This window comes from Dictyostelium purpureum, assembly GCF_000190715.1.
Source record: "Dictyostelium purpureum unplaced genomic scaffold DICPUscaffold_391, whole genome shotgun sequence".
NCBI classification, from domain to species: Eukaryota; Evosea; class Eumycetozoa; order Dictyosteliales; family Dictyosteliaceae; genus Dictyostelium; species Dictyostelium purpureum.
Genome location: NW_003519727.1, coordinates 1 through 21546, shown reverse-complemented (window position 1 = coordinate 21546; position 21546 = coordinate 1). Strand labels below are relative to the sequence as shown.

The following is a 21546-nucleotide window of genomic DNA, read 5'->3' as shown; positions in this document are numbered from 1 at the left end:
TTTAAAATTATTTATTTTTAAAACAGACCTTGACAACACCGAACCAATACGTATTGTTATTGTTTTCATTTTAATTGGTCTTTGTTATTTTTGTTACATTACAACTGCATTGTTTAAAAAAGGTTTATTTTATTATAGTTATAAAATCATTCCTTTTTATTTTTATTTTTTTTTAAATATACAAAAAAAAAACCAATACAATGTCAAATTATAAACGTCCAAATAATTCAGATACAAATGGGTCAGCTAAAAAGACTAGATTAGAAGATGATGATCCAATGTCGTCTATCTTGGGTGAAATTCATCAAAGTCAGCATGGGTAAATAATATATTATTTTTTGTTCTATATCCATCGATAAATTTTAAAACAACACAATCTAATTTTTTTTTTTTTTTTTTTAAAAATATAAAGTAACAAATCAACAGCAGTAAAATCAACATTCTCTTTGGAAAGTGTAATGAATAAAATTATAGAGTTATCTCAAACTGATGGGGGTATTGATAAGATCGAGGTAGAGGGTAGAATAGGTTTATTTTCAAGTTCGTTTAACTCTGGTAGTACATTTAAACCAGGTATGGTTCCAGAGGATTGGAAAGAGCTCAATTTATATTTAAGAAATAAATACGATCCAATTTGCACAAGAGAAACCGACTATATATATAACGATAATTTTAGAATAACTTTTGATGAAAACACAAAGAAATGTATTAGAAAAGATAGAAAGACCGATAAGACAAACTTTGACCAATCTAGCAATTTAATTTATGACTACAGAATATCGACATCAATTGAAGAGACTTTTCCACCACCACTCAGTTTACCATCCGATTATATTTCCAGAAGAGAAAAAGAAAGATTCACATACAGAGAGGATTTATGGAAAGTTGATCTTACGATTATTACCACCAGACAAAACATTCAGGCACAAATCGAATCACTTGCCTATGAAGTAGAGGTTGAATTATACCCAGATTCCATTAAATCATGTCAAGAAAAATCTTCATTAACAAGTTTATTGAATAAATTTATAGATGGTGTAAGTATTATCAATAATAATAAATAATAATAATAATAATTTTAATTATAATAAACCTAAATATATTTTTGGAGATTTAATTAATATTTATTAATACAAAAATTATCTTTAACTTAATTAGATTAAACATTATATTAATGTTATTGGTGGCAGTCAAGATACATCATTTTCAGATATTTCATTAGATAGAGTTGGTGAAGTAAAGGAAATTTATAGATTAAGAGATTTAGTATTTAAATATATGCCACAAATGCAAAGAAGAACCGAAACCTTCCCTGGTTCAATGCCAGTAAATTTTGGTAAAAAGAATTTTTACTATGTCCAATGTAATAAATATTATGTAAGTGAAAAAACCGATGGTATAAGATATATGTTATTAGTAGATTCAAGTGGTGTTTATTTAATCGATAGAAAGTTCGATTTTTATAAATTAAACGATTACGAGTAAGTATTAATGATTGATAAATTTAAATATAACAGTTGTTTTATTATAATACTAATCATAATAAATATTTTTTTTTTTTTAAATATTATTTAGTATTATTATTGATATATTCCGTAAGGGAACTTTATTAGATGGTGAAATGGTTAGAAATGTAAATTCAAAAACTCCAAATTACTTGGTATTTGATGTTTTATCAATTAATGATCAAATTTATTATGATAAGTTTTTAGAAGATAGATTAAAGGTTATTGGTAGTGAAGTTGTACTCCCAATTCGTAAAAAGGTTAATTCTAGCGACGTGCCATTTGAAATTATGGGCAAAAGTTTCCAACCAAAGAATAAAATTCAAGATGTTTTCAAACATATTAAAGATGATCACAATGGTACAAGAACATTTATTGATGGTAGAAGATGCCATCACACAGATGGTATCATTTTCACACCAAATACACCATACAGACCATATACAGATCCTACACTTTACAAATGGAAGTATTGCGACAAGTGGACTATTGATTTTAAAGTAAGAGATCGTGGACAAAAGGGTTGGTTCCTTAGTTGTGTTGCCAACGATAATATAGAGGTAGATTGTAGAGAAGTCAATTTTTCAGACGATGACCTTTCAAAACTTAGAAAAGAATTCCAAAGAGCTAGAGACCAATCTACTGTTGTTGCCGAATGTTCTTTTCAACCAAAAACTGGCACTTGGAAATTCCATCAAGTTAGACATGACAAGAAAAAGGGTAATTATATCTCCATTGTAATGGATACCATGGAGTCTATTGCTGAAAATTTATCCGGTGAAGAATTAAAATATCGTATCCCCTTATCACCACAAGATGATAATTGGGAAGAAGAAATGCAACGTTTAAGAAGCTCAATGTTAAACTCAATTAAACCATCAACTTCTTCTTCAACATCATCTTATAACCCATATTCTCATAGTTAAAATTTTAAAACACATTATAATAATATAATTTAATTCAAATTATAAAAAATATTAATAAATAATAAAATTTTATTTTTTTTATTTTTTTTTTTTAAGTCAATTTATAATTTATTTTTTTTTTGTTTTGGTTTTGGTTTTTTTAAAATTATTTTTATTTTTTTATTAAATTAAAAAAATTAAAAAAATTAAAAAAAATATAAATAATAGGTTTTTTTTACTTTATTTAATTATCTACACTTTTATATATTTTGATTTTTGATTATATTATTTTAAGGTTTTAGTATGATTAATTTAATTTATATTTTTTTTTATATTTTTTTTTTATTATTATTTGATCAAGTTATTAATTATTTTCTAGTTTGTAATTCTCGTTATCCACTAATTTTTAACTTATCCATTCTATTTGAATGCTGAAGAGGTTAGCAGGACTTTTATTATTTTAATTTTAATTAATTTTAGAAAATTTGTAGATGTTATTTTAAAAAACCACCAAAAATCATGCAAAAAAAGTATTTTCATATATTGCCTTAATAGCTCAGTTGGTACGAGCGTGAGACTGAAGTTCTTAAGGTCGCTGGTTCGATCCCGGCTTGAGGCAAATCTTTATAAAGATTTTATCTTCCGTGTGATTTTTTATTTTTTTAATTTTTTTTTTTAATTTTTTTTATTTTTTAAACCTGAATTGACCAACATCTAAAGCTTATTTACTGATTAATTTAAAGCATTTGCTTTTAATTATCTTCACTTTAAAAAAAAAAAAAAAAGCTACATAAACAAAAATTTTTAATAAATTAGTTTTATATTATTTAAAAACCATGTTATTGTATATGCTGTTACTTTGATTATAATATGTGAATGGTTATAATTAAAAAGTTAGTAAACAGATTTCTTACTCCTTAATATAACCTTTGGGACTTTTGGGTTCTTTTTCTGCTTTTGATAAGAGAATTTTAAGCTGCACTTCTTTATTGATTGGTTTTAGCCTTTATCTTAATGTTTATAGATCTACTACCAAATTTATAGTTTATGTAGTTCTTCCGTTACCACCCAATAACTCTTGCAGAACACGAGTTAACTTTGATTCTCTGTATATATGTGCAAAGTTACTGTGAGTCAATGAGTTGATTGCATTGCTCAATGATAACCATGATTTAATAATCATTTTAACTTTGTCTAGAATTAAAACTTGTACCCATGTTTTTGAAATCTTTTCTAAACCAGCTAAATTGACCAAATATAATTAACCTGTATTGACTGATCCTTCTTTTAAATTTTTTGGTGGAATAAAAATAAATGATGATGATAAATTTAATAAAAAAAAATTAAAAATTTATTTTTTTTGATTTTTTTATTTTCCAAAAATAATACTGCATCACCCCAAACATTATTTTTTTATAAACTAAATAAAAATTAAAATTAAAATAAAATAACAATATATATTATAAAATATATTTCATTAATATAAGCGAATTGTTTAATATAAATAATTAAAAATTATATACAATTATTAAATTACTACACTCAGATGTATCACTAATAACCATTGTTAATACTGTGGAAATATTGGATTTTATTCAATTATAAAGTATGTTATAAATCAGGTGTCAGTAAAAAACTAAAAAAAAATAAACAACAATCAAATTATGACAAAGATCTTTCAAATGAATACAAAGAAAAACTACCAATCAGTAAAGGGTCTAATTTAATAATAATAAAAAAATATTTTCAAATATTAAATAAAGCACACCAACATGGAAGCAATTTTTAAAGATAAAAAAAAGAATGGCAAATATTTTTTTTTTTTTAATAATGAAAAATAAACAATGAAACAATGAAAATAATAATTAAAAATTTAAAAAAAATAAAAAAAAAAAAAAAAAAAAATAAAAATAATAAGTTTTACTTTATTTAATTATCTAAATTATTATCTATTTTGATTTTTGATTTTATATTAAGGTTTTGTTATGATTTATGTGGAGTTTTGGGTTAATTTAAAAATAAACATGTCGGAATTTGCAATTTAATATACAGAAGGTTTGTGGGATGAGAGATACTAAATCTTTTAATCTATAGAACTACTGACTATTTACCAAATTTGTTTGGCCAGAACATATTCGGTTTTCATCAAATAGTTGATAAGATTGAAAAGTTTGATTGGTGGTCTACTTGATAGGTTGCTTAAAACGAAGAGGATACAAAAATTCTAAAAGTCCTTTATTTCAACAAAATTAAATGATCGTGGAAATATTATTAAAAAATAATGTAAGTGTGGCTAAATTGAAATATTAAATTGGTTGTTGTGGTTGGTCTGGTTGGTCCGGTTGTTGTGGTTGGTTTGGTTGTTGTGGTTGTTGTGGTTGCTGTGGTTGGTCCGGTTGGTCTGGTTGTTGTGATTGTTGGTCTAGTTTAACCCTATTAAATTGGTTGTTGGAGTTGTTGTGGTTGGTTTGGTTGGTGTGGTTGGTCCGGTTGGTCTGGTTGTTGTGGTTGTTTGGTCTAGTTTAACCCTATTATTAAGATCTAAAAAAGAGTTAGACACTACAATTATAATATTTATTAAAAATATCTTATACCTACTTCTTTTTTTTAAATTTTCATATACCTCTATTTTTTTTTTTAAGTTATCAATATCGGCTTCTAGTTTGGTATCATCTAATAATTTTTGAAAATCGACATTTAGTTTTTTTAATTTATTCTCATTGCTTTTTATTAAAGATTGGAATAAAAAATTATATAATTTAGCTAAGGTATAAATTCTAAAATTCTAAATGTTAATACCAATTTTAAATAAAAAATAAATATATTTAAAATGAACAACTTACATAATTGAAAATAATATAGAGTATACATAACACTTTGATTTTTCAAACAAAGTGTTGAATGATCTAGAATTGATATATGAAATTAGTAATAAAAAAATTTCAATAATTACGCCGTAGAGAATGATTTTCCAATATACATTATTTTTAAAATTTTTTGAGCATTTGATTTTGGTTTCCATTTCCGAAATTTTGGATTCCATTGCTACAAAATTTTCAAATTTGTTGTTCTGAATAAAAATAAAACTGTAGTTAATATTTATTTCTTTTTTTTAAAGTATATTAAATAAGAGATACTTACTTTTTTTAAAAATATGATACCCATTTTTTTTTAAATATGTTGTGAAATATAAATATTTTTTTTACAAAATATATATATATATATAATAATAGCAAGAAAAAAAGCTAGTTTGGCTGAACTCTATTGGACTGATACGAAATTTAGGAACTAAAAATAAGCTTTGGACACAAAAGACTTTGATTGATATAGCTTGAATTAATGAAAATTATTTTAAAAAAAACTTAAAAAGAAAAATTATTGTTAGAAAAAAAAAATTAATTATTGAATTTAAAAAAAATTATTATAATAATCTATAACTATTTCCTTAATTTGATTTAATAGATCAAATATAAATTATGTTTACCTTTTTTGTACAAAAAAAATGTAAATCTGTTATAATCACAATTGGTTGTCATCCTGTTTTATATATATCGTTGCAATGAGTCAAACTCATTTTCGTTTTTATTATAATAATAATATAATAAATGTATGAACATCAACATTGTGTGGGTTTTATTATTTATTTATTTTTATTTTAATTTTTTTTTAATTTTTTTAAAATTTTTTTAAAATTTTTTTTTTTATTGTGTGGTGGGTGTTTTTAAAGCTATTGACTGACAGCTAATTGTAAGTTTTATAAAAAAACACTATTATTTAAATTTAATTTTTTTTTAATTTTTTTTTATGTGGTGTGTAATTTTATTGCTATTAGATGATTATTACCAAATGTGATTAAAACAATTTTACATTTTTTGTACAAAAAAGGTAAACTTAATTTATATTTGATCTATTAAATCAAATTAAGGAAATAGTTATAGATTATTATAATAATATTTTTTTACGACTCTCTATTTTTTTTTTTCTAACAATAATTTTTCTCTATTTAAAGTTTTTTTTTAAAATATTTTCATTTAAATTTAAATTCAAGCTATATCAATCATATTCAAGCCATTTGTGTCCAATAACGCTTAAATTTAATCGCTTCCATTTTTTGTCCTTTCCAGTGCAGCCAATACCAGCTTGCTTTTTGCTATATTTTTTTTTTTTGTAAATATTTTTTTATTTATTTATATATATTTATTTCACCCCTCACTTTTAATTCTTGGGGTTCAACATATTTATAAAAAAATGGGTATCATATTTTCAAAAAAAGTAAGAATCTTTATATAATATACTTTAAAAAAAGAAATAAATATTAACTACAGTTTTATTTGTATTCAGAACAACAATATTGAAAATTTTTTAATAATGGAATCCAAAATTTCGGAAATGGAAACCAAAATTAAAACTTCAAAAAATTTTCATAATAATATTTTTTGGAAATTTATTTTCTATTGTTTCATAATAGAATTTATTTTATTTTTAATTTCATTTTCAAATTCTCTTTCATTCAACACCTTGTTTGAAAAATCAAAGTGTTATAAACATTCTTTTTTATTCCCAATTATGTAAGTTGTTCATTTTAAATATATTTTTTTTTATATATAGAATTGGTATTAACATTTATCATTTTAGATTTTTTACTTTAGCTACATTATATAGATTTTTATTCCAATCCTTAATAAAAATCTATAGGGAAAAATTAGAAAATTTATATTTCGGTTTTAATAAATTATTAGATGATGAAAAACTTAAAACCGATATTGAAAATTTAAAAAAACATTTAGAGATTTACGAAAATGTTTTAAAAAAAAGAAGTAGGTATTAGATAGTAAAATAAATATTTTAATTGTAGTGTCTAACTATTTTTTTAGATTTTAATAATAGGGTTCATCATGAACAACAACAACAACAACAACAACAACAACAACAACAACAACAACAACAACAACAACAACAACAACAACAACAACAACAACAAACAAATCTACCAGAGCTACCAGAGCAACCAAAAATACAACAACAACCACCAGAAAACAGCATCAGTAGCAACATTAACAATAAAACAGATAAACGTTATAATCTTTCTGATTCATTTTTATTAGAAAAAATTAAATATAGTTTAGAATCAGAAGATAATAATAATATCTTGGAGGCATTAAAAGTTATTGATAATAGCTTATCAAAGGGTAACTTTTTAAGAAGTTTAGCAACTCAACAAATTAACCTCCTTATTAAAAATGTTTTAAACTGTGCAGTTTATTATGAAAAGGCATCAGATGATGTAAAAACTATTAGTAGTCTAATAGTTTCCAAAGTATTTGCTGAAGCATATTTTGATCCAAATATTCCAAAAGAACATCTAGATATGGTTGGATCATATATCGAAGAGCTATACAACATTATCACCAAGTGTACAAAGACATACTATAGACTATATCAAATCGAGGGAGCTGTTTCAATATTTAAAGATTTCTCCATTGCCCTCCATGACAACAAAACAAATGATAAAATCCATGATGTAGAAATAATTGACATGGTATGGTGTTCCACATTGGATCTTTTTGAAGAATTAGAATGTCTCCACTTTCACGAAGCATACCAACAATTCCATAATGATACTTATAATATTATTTGCAATTATTATTATTTTGCCAGTGAAAGCATCCGCTCTGAACACTTCAAGAGATTCATGGAAATTAAAAATTCCTGGGGTTATATGTAACCACTTCAAATTTATTCTAGTTATAGGTTGGTACATATTTATAGTTTCTCAGTTTTTCAATTTAATGTAACCAAGGTATTATCATTATTCATATTTTTTATTTAATATTAGACTCTTTATTAATATTATTTATTTATTAAATTTAGATTATAACTTTCACCATTTATACATTTAAATAATTTTAGTCTATAAGTTTTTCCGTATCGTTTTGATGTTAGCAATAATAACCCGTTCATGTTTCAGCAGGATATCCACAGTTACACTATTTTATAATAATTTTCTCCAGTATCTTTAAATTTTGTTGTTGTTATTTTCCAAAATAATTATTATTTAAAATCAATTTGTTGTATACCCCTTATTATTCATTTCCCAACCCATTTTATACCACTATTTAATAATTTTATTTTATATTACACCCTGTATAAATATTTTTAAATCAAAAAACATGGCAGATTCAAACAATAATTAGAAAGTAAGTAAATTATCATATAGTTATAAAACAACAATAACAAACAACAAATAGAATTTGGTGCCTTGAAGCAATATGGAAAAGATTAACTAACCAATTTAATTTTTCAGGATAGTTTGACCATATTAAATACTAGTAAGATCTGTCCATACCTATTTATTTATAAAGAAGTTAATATTCAGCCAATTCAAGTGTCTCCCCAAACCATAGTAAATTTAAAGAAGGCTCTAAGATTAACTTCTCTTCAAAGATACCATGATTCATTTGCCCTCACGCTTCCCTAGCTCAATCGATCTGAGGCCCCATATAGAAAATGGTACATTCCCAAATGACATTGCTTTTGTTCCAACTCATATATCTCTTTGTCCAATCAAGTAGACACCAAACTTTTCGATCTGATCAACTTTTGATGAATGCCAAATTGTTCTGGCCAAACAAATATGGTAAATAGTCAAATAGTTCTTATAGATGAAAAGATTTAGTATTTCTCGTCCCATAAACCTCCTGTATATTAAATTCCAAACTGTATATTAAATTCCAAACTGTATATTAAATTTCATATTCCGGAATGTTTTTTTTAATTTAGAAATTTAAAAAAAATATTAATCCCACACCTCCACATAAACTAATCATACTAAAACCTAAAAATAATAAAATCAAAAATCAAAATAGATAAAAGTGTGGATAATTAAATAAAGTAAAAAAAACTATATTTTTAATTTTTAATTTTTTTTATTTTTTTAAATTTTTTTTTTTTTTAAAAAAATTTTTTATTTTTTTTTATTTTTTTTAATTATTTTTTTCATTGTTCCATCGTTTATTTTTCATAATTAAAAAATAAAAGAAAACTATGCTTTCTAAAATAATTAGAAATCGTAATCTTTATAGATTACCATTTCAAAATTCAGTTTCTTTTAGAAGATTGTCATCAAACACATTTCCTTTACCAACCATTAACCACCACAATAAATATTTTACTTCAACCAATAATAAAGTAGATACCAATAATAATAGTTTTAGTAACAATAGCAATAGTAACATTAGCTTTAATAATGGTAATGGTGGTAGCAATATTATAGAAGATAAAAACAGCAATGACTTTGACAATGAAAATGACCACGACTTGTATGATCACGAACCTCAAACCGAAAACGAAACTGAAAATGGACTTGAAAACGACCATGATGCCGAAAATGATTTGGACGGTATGAGTTTTAAAATTCCAAAAAGGTAAATCAAATAGCTTTATCAATCAAATCATTTAATATCACAATAACATATATACTAATTTTTGTGCGATATCCAGATTAAAATTTTTATTAGAAAAATCAAAATTTAACGAACATCAATCTAGCGATATTTTATTATCATTTTTCGAAGAAAATCATCAGACTGGCATACCATATTTAATATATTCAGAGGAAACAGTTCAAGTTTTAGTAAAATCATATTTAGAATTGGATAGAGTAGAATCAGCAATTTTTTACCTTCAAAAGCAGAATTCTTTCAAAAGCTCCCGTTCATTTGAAGCAATTTCAGAATATTTTATTAAAAATAATCAAAAAGAACAATTAATTCAATTTATGAAAGATAATATTGAAAAACATCAATTTTCATTAGATTACTCATCATACATCAGAATATTCAGATTCATTCCAAAGGTCAATAACCTCAATAAGCTATTTAAAGAATTGGTAGAAATATTCTTATCAAAAGAATGTTTAATATCAGATTTAATAACTGCCTATATATTCATCCTTAAAAATAAACCAATTTTTTACCCTCAAATCAATACAACTTTTAGTCAATACAATAAATATATTTCAGATACACATAAAGACCTAATAATGTCAAGTTTAATATTAATAGCTGTTAAAAATAAAAATATCCCACAAATAAAAAATTTAGTAAATAATTGTAATCAAATAGATCTAACTACTTTTCAAACTTTAGCAGAATATTTAATTGATGATAATAATATAGATAATAATAATAACAAAGCAATATCAGAAGAAATTTTAAATAATATCAAATCAAAAATAAATCCATTCAAAACATCACTTTTAATATATTATAACGAATCCATTAAAAAAAATGATTTAATTTTAAATTATTTATTGGATGAAAATATCAAAAACAACAAAAAGGTTATCAAATTAACTATTCAACTTTATTTATTAGAAGACAATACTCAAAAAGCAATAGAAAACTTTATTTCAGTAATAGATTCCCATCAAAGTCCAGTTGTAACAAAAGAAATGGTTAGATTTGTTAATGAATTAGCCGATCTTTTCGTAACCTACTATTTATCTAAAAATAAAATCTCATCAATTAAGTTTTGGAGAAAATTAACAAATAAAAATAACCAACAAAATAATATTGATAATGATTCAATTTCAAATCAACTTTTAATGGAATTAAATATCTTAAAGCAACTTAAAGAGCAAAACAAACCAAACAATAAACAACAAGAGTCAGAACCAAAACCAGACCAAAACCAGGAATCAGAAAAAAAACTAGAGAAACAATTAGATAGTGCTATTATATCATGTCAAATCAAAGAAATCAATAACTTTTTGAAGGAAAACTATTTCAATAATAAAAGAGATGTAAACAATTTAAAATATGAACAACTTATTGAAATATTTGAATTAATCATATCCTCAAATAATAACAATAATCAACCCTCCAATTTACAGCTATATAAAACTTTATTAGAAAGTTTACACAAAAAATCAAAACTATTATTCGACAACCACAACTACAACAGTATACTTATAAAGCAGGGCTCTTTTAACATACTCTTTAAAAAAATCGATAATAATAACGAGCTTATGGAGAAGATTTTCAACATTTGGGAACAGTCCATTAAAGAATTCTTAAAAGAGTATGACATCAGTAAAGATAAAAATTTATTCAATTCAATTACAGCAACAATCGAAAAAAAATTAACAACCATTTTATTGAAAAAAGAACAAGATTCAATCGACCTTAATTCAATATTACCAAATTGGTTCGAAAATTATTTAAAGAAAACAATTGATGATGCATTTTATAGAAATCCATCACCCAGTAAAAAAGAAGAAAACAGTAGCAGGAAAATAATTACAGATATTGAAAGTTTAGTTAAAACCTCAAATATTAGAAATGATTCAAAACTAACTCAAATGTTTTTTATCGACAACATACTATCAAATCCTCACAAAGCAGACAAAGAATCTTTAAGAAAAATCAATGAATTTATTAATATGGATAGTAATAATAATGACCAATTTCGTCCATATTTAATCAAGTTATCAATATTTTTAATTCACCAAGGCAATAAACCAATCTTGACCAATAAAGAAATTGAAGACTTTTATATAATAAATAAAAATAGTGAAATGGTTGCAACATTTATTACCAAATTAGTTGAATGCTTCCTATCAAATAAAAAGAATCTAGAAGCAAGAGAGGTTTTATCTAATTTTAAACAATACATCACAAAAGATATGATAGATGAAATTAAATCTTCATTTTCAAAATCAAATCAATAAAGAAATAATTATATCAATAAAATCTAAACTAAATATAACGTTTTATTTATAGTTTTTTTTTTAAAATATATATGTACTGAAAATATTTTATTTTGTTTTATATTGGTTAATATTTATTTTTTATTTCTTTTTAACTAAATTGTTCTTGTGAATTGCAAACCTGTTATTGTTTTGCTGGTTTTGGAGATGGTATTATTTAATAAATAAATTATTTTATTTAATAAATTATTTAATATTTAATTTTTTAAAAAAATCAAAAAAAAATCAAAAAAAAAAATCAAAAAAAAAATTAATTTGAAAATTTTTAAAATAAAAAGTTTAAACAGGTGGTTTAAAATATTTATTTTTTATAAAACAATACAGAAATTAAAAGAATTTTATTATGCGAATATAGGAAAAAAAAAAAAAAAGAGAGACCACAAAACGAACAGTTATCAATATTTTTTTTTTTTCTTATTTTTCTTATTTTTCTAAATTTTCAAAAAACATTTTATTTTTATTTTTTTATTTTTATTTTTTTTTATTATTCAGTAATCATAACAATATTTTCATCAATAAACCGTAACAATAGACTTTAAAAACGATAAAGAAAAAATATAAAGAAATAAGATATATATATTTTTTTAATAATGTTTGGGGAATTTAAAAAATTGTTGGGGTTTAAAAAAAATACAATTTCTGTTGTGGATAATCCAGAAAAAAAAGAAAATGACACCAGCTATAACTTAAAGGGAAATGAAATCAATAATAAAAGCTCAGTTCATTATGGATGTAATGGATGTACTGGCGAAATTATAGGTGATGTTAATGAACGTTATTGTTGCACTGAGTGTTCAGATTTTGATATTTGCAAAGACTGTTATAACAAAGAGATAATCATCAACTATGCCATCTACGAATCTGACAAATTATCAACTTATACTGAAGAAGAAATTAAAGAAAAGGAAAGAAAGAAACAAGAGGCCTTAGTAAACTATGAACCAGTCAAACATCATGATGATGCACCACCTCATTTACATCGTTTAACTTTAGAAATGAAAACACAATTTCAATTAGTTTATGAACTTCGTGGTAAAACTTTATTTGAAACTATGAGAAACAGTTTTCAACAATTTTCAGATAGATCATGTTTAGGTTATAGGGATAAAGTCCAAGTATCTGAAAAGTATCCATTAGGTTTATCAGACTACAAATGGAAAACATACAAACAAGTTTATGAATCATCTCTACAAGTTGCAAACTCCATCTCTCACTATTTAGAACCAAATGACTTTATTTCAATTTATATGGACAACTGTCTAGAATGGTATGTCTCTGATTTTGCCTCCCTATGGTGTAATTTAGTTGTAGTTCCAATCCATCATCAATCAAGTATGAAATAATATTTAGAAAAATTCTATTGTAAAATATATATTTATTAACATTTAAAATCTTTTATAATTAATTATATAGATAATTTAAATTTATTAGAAATTTTATCAAACTCTGATACAAAATGTATTTCATTATCAAAAGATTCATTTAAGAATTTTATAGAGCTATTCGAACAAGTTGATGAAAAAACTTTAAAGGAAAAACCATTATCTGTTAAATTAATTATCCACAAAGAGGATGAATTTGATAAAGAGTTAGTTGCAAAATTACCAGAAGGAATTGTCTTTAAAACCTGGAATGAAGTGATCCAATTTGGTAAAGAAAACCCATCAAAATGGGAGCTTAAACCACCAACAGATATAGAAAATCAATTAGCAAGTGTCACATATACTAGTGGCAGCACAGGTTTACCAAAAGGTGTAATGAAAACTGACAAGACATGGAATTTATTAGTATGCGATTCATTTATTTACTATCCAAATGTAATTCTTAGCTACAATACATTATCTCACTCACAACGTTTAAGTGACTGGAGATATCTTTATCAAGGCAGCAGGGTTGGTATTTATTCAGGCTCAATGGATACTCTATTTGATGATATTTCTCAAATTCGTCCACATTCATTTTGGGCTGTACCAAGATTTTGGAATTTATTGTACTCTCAATATAAAAATGATTTAAAAGAGTACACCAAACTTAATCCAAACGAACCATTACCGTTAGCTAAGCTCCATTGCCAAAAACAAATCAAAGCATTATTGGGTAATAGAATTAAAACTTTAGTTACAGGTGGTGCTCCAACATCAAAAGAGGTTCTCACTTTCTTAAATAGTGTCTGGAAAGATATTAATATTTCAAACTCTTATGGCCTAACTGAAATTTCTGGTGTTTGTGTAGATGGATTTATTTCAGATGACATCGAATTTAGAATTGACCCAGTTCCAAGCTTCAACTACTATCCAACTGATAAACCACATCCAAGAGGTGAATTGGTCGTTAAGGGACCATATATGAGTAGTGGCTACTACAAGAATCAAGACCTTACATCACAATCATTCAGTGGTGGTTGGTTTAAGACCGGTGATATCGTCGAACTTGTTGGCTCTAGAAAAGTAAACATCATCGATAGAATTAAGCATGCCTTCAAATTAGCAAATGGTGAGTTTGTTACTCCAGAACCATTAGAAAATCAATTCCAAGGCTCAGTTTTAATTGATCAAATGTTTATTCACGGAAATTCATTAAAAACATTTTTGGTTGCTGTGGTTAAACCATCCATATTTTGTTTAAAACAATTAAATTTAATCGACAAGGAACTTGATGACCAACAAGCTGAACAAGAAATTATCACCAATATTGACCAATTAATTTCATCAACTGTTTTAAAATCAAAAATTTACGAAGAAATTAATAAAATCTCACAAGAAAAGAAATTAGCAAATTATGAAATCCCCAAAATTATATCACTCGATTTCACAAAATGGACCATTGACAATGAATTGATCACAGGTTCTGGTAAATTTAGTAGAGCAAATCTCTATAAACACTATAAAGAAACTATAGAAAAAATGTTTGATACAATCGATGTAATTCAAGATAGTTTAAGAAATAACAACTCATCCAATATTGAAAACACTGGTAGTGATCCAACATTAATCGCAGACTATTTAAAATCAGTTTTAAATATTACCGATGGAGATGCTGATTTATCTCAATTATCATTCACTCAAATCGGTGGTGATTCATTAGGTGCTGTTAAATTATCAACAATATTAAGAGAAAAAGAAGGTCTTGATATTTCTCCACAATTAATTTTAAATCAAAATTTCAATCTATCAAATCTAACAAAAATTATAGGTCAAAAACAAGATAACAATGAATCATCCAGTAGTAGAGGCGAAAATGATATTATTAACAAATTTAAGGTCAACTGGGACGATGAAATGAAGTTAGATAGCGATATAATTAATAAAATATCAATGTTAAAATCAAAGAATGGCTCATTAGAATATATTAAATCAAATTCAAATGTATTACTAACTGGTGTAACTGGTTTCTTGGGTATTTTCAGTCTTTATGAATTAATCAATTGCAACAATATTAAAAATATTTACTGTATAATGAGAAATATTAAATTTAGGGAAGATGGTATTCAAAAACTTATAGGTATATTAGAAAACTCATCAATTCAGGTAAAGAATATTAGAGAAAAGGTCATTCCAGTTTCAGGAGATTTATCAATGGAAAATTTTGGTGTTTCAGATACAGACTATGAATTACTATCAAAAACAGTCGATATTGTAATCCACAATGGTGCCGTAGTCAACATGGCTTTACCATATGCAAATATGAAAGCCACAAATGTTCAATCAACTCGTGATATCATTAGATTCTGTTTATCAAATACAACAACAGCCAAGCCACAAAACGAAAAAGACATCAATAACACCAATACAAATAAGAACAATAGCAGAAATGGTTTAGTTAAAAGATTGGTATATATTTCAACAGTAGGTGTATTGTTTGGTACAACTAACAATGGTAATTTAATTGACGAATCTATTACACCATCGACCGAATACCTCGATCAAGGCACAGGCTACAACCAATCAAAATTAATCGCTGATATCTTGGTTAGAGAAGCTGCCTCATTAGGTTTACCAGCTATGATTTTTAGACCAGGTACTATCTTTGCTCATTCCATGACTGGCTTTGAAAACCAAATCGACTTTATTGGTTTAACAATTAAAGGTATTTTAGGCTCCAAAACATACCCAATCAATTACGATGGTGGTAACTTAAATTTATCACCTGTAGACTGGGTATCGTCTTCAATTATCTCGTTGGTTAACAATGAAATAACCTGGGCCTCATTCAACAACGCTGCAGAAATCTACCACATGGTAAACAAAAACATATTACCACTCGAAAAACTTTGCAAATATTTAAATGAAAATATTAAAATCGAAAAAAAACAATTCGATGAATGGAAATCAATTCAATTTAGCTCACCATCAAACCCATTATATCCAATTTCAAATCTCTTTTCAAACTCAAATAGATTCCCAAGTGGCAATAAAATAATAAATACAAAAACAATTAAAGTTTTAGAATCAATTAACAAATCCCAATGCCCCGAAATAACTTCAAAAATGGTTAAAAACTATGTTAACTATTTAAATTTAAAAAAAATGATAAAAGAATTTAAATAAATAATTTTCATAATATTTTTACATAAAATAAAAATTTTATGTAAAAAAAGGAAATAATATTAGTTTTTTTTTATTGTATCATAAATATTAATAAATTACACCACTCTCTAAAAATTGCTAAACCTTCCTCAACAGTTGTTGCGTCACCACCATTACCATGGTCTTCATCCTACCACAATCACTATATAGCCACTGCAATATGCTCTCGCCATTCAACAACAACCACCATATAAATAAAATAAAAAATAAATATATAAAAATTATTAATAAATTTTATTATATTTAGATTATATGAGTTTTTTTTTTTTAATTTAATTCATTTTTAAACCTTTTATATTTTTTATTTATTTTTTTTATTTTTAATAACAATTTTATTTTTTATAATTAATTTTATTTTCATTTTTTGTTTATATCATATGAAATTTTATTTTTAATTTTTTTTAATTTGAAAAATAAGAAATTTTTATGAAAAAAGTGAAAATTTAAAAATAAATTTTCATCAAAAACACCACGCATTATTTGACAAAAAAGACAAAACGTGGTAATTTTTAATATTTTTTACCACCTCGAACTCGACAAATATTTAAAACTATGTGTTTAAATATTTTTATAATTTTAATATAATTTAATATTAAAATCAATAAAAAATGAAAAATATAAAATGAAAAAATTTAAATTTTATAATCATTAAAAAATTAAATAAATATAAATAAATATAAATAAATATAAATAAATATAAATCAATAAATTTAAATAAAAGCAAAAAAAAACTATACAAAAATGTTAGATTTCATAATAAATTCAATTTCATCATTATTCTCCAATATTTTTAGATTATTTGAAGGAAAAAAAGATTCAAGATTGCTTATGATAGGTTTAGACGGTGCAGGTAATATTTTTTTTTTTTTTTTTTTTTCAATTTTTAATATTTTATTAATATTAAATTTTATTTATTTTAGGTAAAACAACTATTCTTTATAAATTAAAACTTGGTGATATTGTATCCACTATACCTACCATAGGTTTCAATGTAGAAACATTAGAATATAAAAACATCAGTTGTACTATATTTGATGTTGGTGGTCAAGAAAGATTAAGAGCCCTTTGGAGACATTATTATCAAGGTACACAAGGTTTAATTTTTGTCTTAGATAGCAGCGATAGAGAAAGAATGAACGAAGTTAAGCATGAAATTGATACCCTTAGAGTGCAAGATGAATTACGTGACACTGTTTTTTTAATTTTTGCAAATAAACAAGACCAAATTAATGCAATGAGTGTTTCCGAATTAGCCTGCTATTTAGAATTGGACAAGATGAATGAAAGAAAATGGTTCATTCAACCAACCTCTGCCCTTAATGGCCAAGGTATTTACGAAGGTATGGAGGGGTTATCAAAAAATTTAAATATTTAAAACCCCTAAATTTAAATTTAAAAAAAAAAAAAAAAAAAAAAAAAAAAAAAAAAAATATTATTTGTAATTATAACTAAAACAGATAATACCAGTGTATATAATGTAAAACAATAAAATAAATATATTTTTTAAAGTTCATAAAAAAAAATATAAAAAATATAAAAAATTTATATAACAGCAATATAGTTCCTTTTTTTTTTTTTTTTTTTTCAAAAAAAAATTTATTATTTTTAAAAAAAAATTTTGAAGTTTTTTTTTCATTTTATTTATTTTAAATTTTTTTCAGTTTATCGTATTTAATTTTAAAGAACTTACAAATAATACAAAATGGCCAAAGGAAAATCAGAACAAAAAGATATTTTCACCGAAATTGTATGTTTCATTTACCTGTTCTATTAAAATTTAAAAAATAAACAATTAACTTTTAAAAACCGATACAATTAAAAAAAAAAAAAAAACGTTAAATTAATTTTATATTTATATAATATATTTTAGGATTGGAAAGAATTAACACCAGTCGGTTTCGAATTCAACACATGGTTCGATATGAAGAATCAAAACTGGACATTCCCAGATTTAAAAAAAGAACTCAAAGATGGTGTTTTATCAGAAATTAATCATCCATTATATATGTTTTTAGGTGCTCAACGTAAGTGATATTCTCCTTTACAACATACCACATTAATGTATCTTGCTTCTAATTTACATTTTGTTTTTAAAAATAAATAGCAATTGTTGGTAAAGATAAAAAAGGCAAAGATTTTAATCAAAATATGCCATACATCGTCGTTATTGATTGTGAAACCCCAATGCCATCACAAATTGCTAAGGTATCAATTCAAAACGGTGAAGCTGATATTTTAAACTTTAACGAAGCTCACCTTATGTGGACTCCATACGTTTTACCAAAATCAGCAAACAAGTAAGTAAAAGAATTTAAATTTTACCATTAAGCAATAAAATAAATACTAATTTTCATTATTTTAAATAGCGTCAAAAGCAAACAAGAATATAAAATTTTCACTTTAACATTACAAGAAAGAGCTGGTAAACAATTATCAGAAGATAAATTAAACACAATTCAATATTTATTACCATGTAAATATAAACTACGATCATAACATTATAAAAACTTAATGAAAATATGATATTAATTTTATTTATTTATTTATTAAAAAGATGCTCTTATCCCAAAGGTTTTCGAAAAAGAAAAGAAAAGAGAAGTTAATTTCGTTCAATTCAACCTTAAATGTGAACTAAGTGAAGAAGGTGCTAAAAAATTAATTGATGAAAGAAAAGAAGAAGAAAAAGCCTACAAGAAAGCTCAAGAAGAAAACAAGAGTAAAAAACCAAAAGAAAGAGTTAAATTAGAAAAATTAAAGAAACCAGAATTTAAAATTGAAAAGGATGAAAATGGTAAAGAAGTCGTCACCAAAACATTTGAAATTTACTTTGATAAATTAAATGATAAACTTAAAGACTTTATCCCAGAATTTATTGAAGACAATCAACTAAATGAAAATATGGAAGAAAAGATCGAAAATGCCATCAGAGAACATTTCAAGAAAGAAAGAGCAATCATTGATAAAAACTATGAAGCTAGAGTCAAAGAAGTCAGTGAATATTCTGAAAAAAAGAAAAATGATTTTAATAATATGAAAATTTATAAATTCTATCCAACTCATAATTTAATTGATACCCAACAATTTGTCGTATGTATAACAAAACAAATAGCAAATTCCTTAAATTATTAAAATACAAATATTAATATTTTATTTTTTATTTATTTTAGTCAAATAATATTAATAGATTCTTGGGCAGTTCTACTAAAACATTCCCAGAACCAATCGAAAAAGATCTTTCTAAATTAAAAGAAGTTGATGTTGATTCAGTTAAAAAGTTAGCTGCCAAAGAAACAAAAGAAACTGCTAAAGAATATGAAAAGAATAAAGCTAAAGCATTAGGTGAAAAAGAACAAGAAGAAAAACCAACCAAAGGTAAAAAGAAAGTTGAGGAAGAGGAAGAAGAAGAGGAAGAAGAAGAAGAAAAAGAAGAAGAAGAGGAAGAGGAAGAAGAAGAAAAAGCCAAGCCAAATGCCCCAAAACCAAAAGCTCCAGCTAAAAAACCAGCCTCCAATACAACAACCACAACCACCTCAACTACCGATAAAAAGAGAAAAGAAATTGAAACTGAAAAACCATCAAAAGCTGAAGCCAAAACAAATAAGAAGCAAAAGAAATAATTTATCAATGTCTATAGTATCGGTATGTTAATTTTTTAATTTGGGTTATCATTTTAAAAAAACTAAAAAAAAAATAATAAATTATTTTATTAAAAAAAAAAAAAAAAATTTATATTTATTATTTAAAATATTTCAAAACATAGTTGAATTAAGTTAGCTTCATAATAATTAATTTAATGTATTTGTATTTATTTATTTATTTGTATTTATCTATTGTTTTCTTTTTAATAATAACTTTTTATTATAGTAGACCAAGAAGATACCAAGGAAGATACAGACTGTATTTGTTACAAAACTAATTATATGTGAAATTTGGAAACAATGGCTACCATAACAAACACCACCTTCAGCTTGTGATGAAAGGTGATCATATATTTTACCACTAAAAGTACTGAAAATAAGAGCAGATGCTGCAGAGGAAATAGCCAACTAATAAAAGCAAAATGAAATCAAATTAATATATTTAATTAAAAATAAAGATACTACTCTTTAATAAAACAACTTACAACACCAAAATTAAAGCCAAATCTTCTTGCACCAAATCTAACAAATGCCAATGAAACCATAATGGATACCATACCACCATAACCGATACCAGTTAAAATTGTGGCTGGGTATAACATTGGATGTAAAGCAAAAGCAGTAACCAAATGAGTAACTGCGATAATGGAACTTGATAAAACTACGCACCAAAACTTTGATAATTTCTTTGATCTATATTTGATTTTAAAAAAAATAATTAATAAATTATAAAAAATATAAAATATAAAAAAAATTATTTAATATTACATTAAATCTGTAAGAAAGCCCATTCCGACACGACCAACACAATTTCCGACTGAATAAATAATAACAAGATTACTTTGAACTGAATCGGACTCGTTTAATGCTTCACCCATAACACCAATGTTATTTAAAAACATTAAACTACCACCTGCACAAAAGAAATAGATGACGAATAATACCCAAAATTCGACATTTTTAAATAATTGCAAACCTGAAATATCTCTTTTACCTAAATTTTTTTATTAATATACTTTATCTTTTTATATATTTACCTTTTAAAATAATAACTAATAGAAATAAGACTGAAAAGAGAAAGATAATCTAAAACTAAATTTAATCTTACCATCTAAATAATTTGGACTGTTTAATTCTAAAGCT

General features: G+C 24.5%; 9 protein-coding genes across 9 annotated transcripts; 6 read left to right on the top strand and 3 right to left on the bottom strand.

The window, feature by feature from the left end:
• The first annotated feature begins 25 nt into the window (after positions 1–25).
• Positions 26–2529, top strand: DICPUDRAFT_50749 (uncharacterized protein). The gene is made up of 4 exons (XM_003293004.1): positions 26–319; positions 413–1037; positions 1159–1481; positions 1576–2529. Exons 1-4 carry the CDS (start codon positions 201–203, stop codon positions 2429–2431), a joined length of 1923 nt encoding a protein of 640 aa, XP_003293052.1. The 5' UTR covers positions 26–200; the 3' UTR covers positions 2432–2529.
• Positions 2530–3455: 926 nt separating this feature from the next.
• On the bottom strand, positions 3456–3671 carry DICPUDRAFT_41458 (uncharacterized protein; the record flags this gene model as incomplete). Its single annotated transcript, XM_003292997.1, has 1 exon — positions 3456–3671. A coding segment is annotated over one exon (216 nt), but the record flags the coding sequence as incomplete, so codon positions are not given.
• Positions 3672–4716: 1045 nt separating this feature from the next.
• On the bottom strand, positions 4717–5575 carry DICPUDRAFT_83640 (uncharacterized protein; the record flags this gene model as incomplete). Its single annotated transcript, XM_003292996.1, has 4 exons — positions 4717–4832; positions 5009–5187; positions 5254–5480; positions 5552–5575. 4 exons carry the CDS (start codon positions 5573–5575, stop codon positions 4717–4719), a joined length of 546 nt encoding a protein of 181 aa, XP_003293044.1.
• A 1083-nt stretch (positions 5576–6658) lies between these two features.
• Positions 6659–8135, top strand: DICPUDRAFT_83639 (uncharacterized protein; the record flags this gene model as incomplete). Its single annotated transcript, XM_003293003.1, has 4 exons — positions 6659–6682; positions 6752–6978; positions 7019–7227; positions 7285–8135. The coding sequence occupies 4 exons, from the start codon at positions 6659–6661 to the stop codon at positions 8133–8135; spliced, it is 1311 nt and encodes a 436-aa protein (XP_003293051.1).
• A 1319-nt stretch (positions 8136–9454) lies between these two features.
• On the top strand, positions 9455–12140 carry DICPUDRAFT_83638 (uncharacterized protein; the record flags this gene model as incomplete). Its single annotated transcript, XM_003293002.1, has 2 exons — positions 9455–9834; positions 9911–12140. The coding sequence occupies 2 exons, from the start codon at positions 9455–9457 to the stop codon at positions 12138–12140; spliced, it is 2610 nt and encodes an 869-aa protein (XP_003293050.1).
• Positions 12141–12769: 629 nt separating this feature from the next.
• Positions 12770–16726, top strand: DICPUDRAFT_157845 (uncharacterized protein; the record flags this gene model as incomplete). Its single annotated transcript, XM_003293001.1, has 2 exons — positions 12770–13511; positions 13593–16726. 2 exons carry the CDS (start codon positions 12770–12772, stop codon positions 16724–16726), a joined length of 3876 nt encoding a protein of 1291 aa, XP_003293049.1.
• A 701-nt stretch (positions 16727–17427) lies between these two features.
• Positions 17428–18158, top strand: DICPUDRAFT_73423 (uncharacterized protein). The gene is made up of 2 exons (XM_003293000.1): positions 17428–17615; positions 17686–18158. Exons 1-2 carry the CDS (start codon positions 17507–17509, stop codon positions 18138–18140), a joined length of 564 nt encoding a protein of 187 aa, XP_003293048.1. The 5' UTR covers positions 17428–17506; the 3' UTR covers positions 18141–18158.
• Positions 18159–18467: 309 nt separating this feature from the next.
• Positions 18468–20473, top strand: DICPUDRAFT_99538 (uncharacterized protein; the record flags this gene model as incomplete). The annotated part of the gene is made up of 6 exons (XM_003292999.1): positions 18468–18512; positions 18636–18789; positions 18870–19062; positions 19132–19238; positions 19320–19852; positions 19933–20473. 6 exons carry the CDS (start codon positions 18468–18470, stop codon positions 20380–20382), a joined length of 1482 nt encoding a protein of 493 aa, XP_003293047.1. The 3' UTR covers positions 20383–20473.
• A 119-nt stretch (positions 20474–20592) lies between these two features.
• Positions 20593–21397, bottom strand: DICPUDRAFT_83634 (uncharacterized protein; the record flags this gene model as incomplete). Its single annotated transcript, XM_003292995.1, has 3 exons — positions 20593–20811; positions 20889–21096; positions 21172–21397. Coding segments are annotated over 3 exons (651 nt in total), but the record flags the coding sequence as incomplete, so codon positions are not given.
• Between the last annotated feature and the right edge of the window lie 149 nt (positions 21398–21546).

Excerpts from the sequence above, each read along its gene's own strand:
- DICPUDRAFT_73423 (XM_003293000.1), top strand. The coding sequence starts at position 17,507 with ATGTTAGATTTCATAATAAATTCAATTTCATCATTATTCTCCAATATT. Across the intron at positions 17,616-17,685 it reads GATAGGTTTAGACGGTGCAG|GTAAAACAACTATTCTTTAT; the intron begins GTAATATTTTTT and ends TATTTATTTTAG.
- DICPUDRAFT_50749 (XM_003293004.1), top strand. The coding sequence starts at position 201 with ATGTCAAATTATAAACGTCCAAATAATTCAGATACAAATGGGTCAGCT. Across the intron at positions 320-412 it reads ATTCATCAAAGTCAGCATGG|TAACAAATCAACAGCAGTAA; the intron begins GTAAATAATATA and ends AAAAATATAAAG. Across the intron at positions 1,038-1,158 it reads TGAATAAATTTATAGATGGT|ATTAAACATTATATTAATGT; the intron begins GTAAGTATTATC and ends TAACTTAATTAG.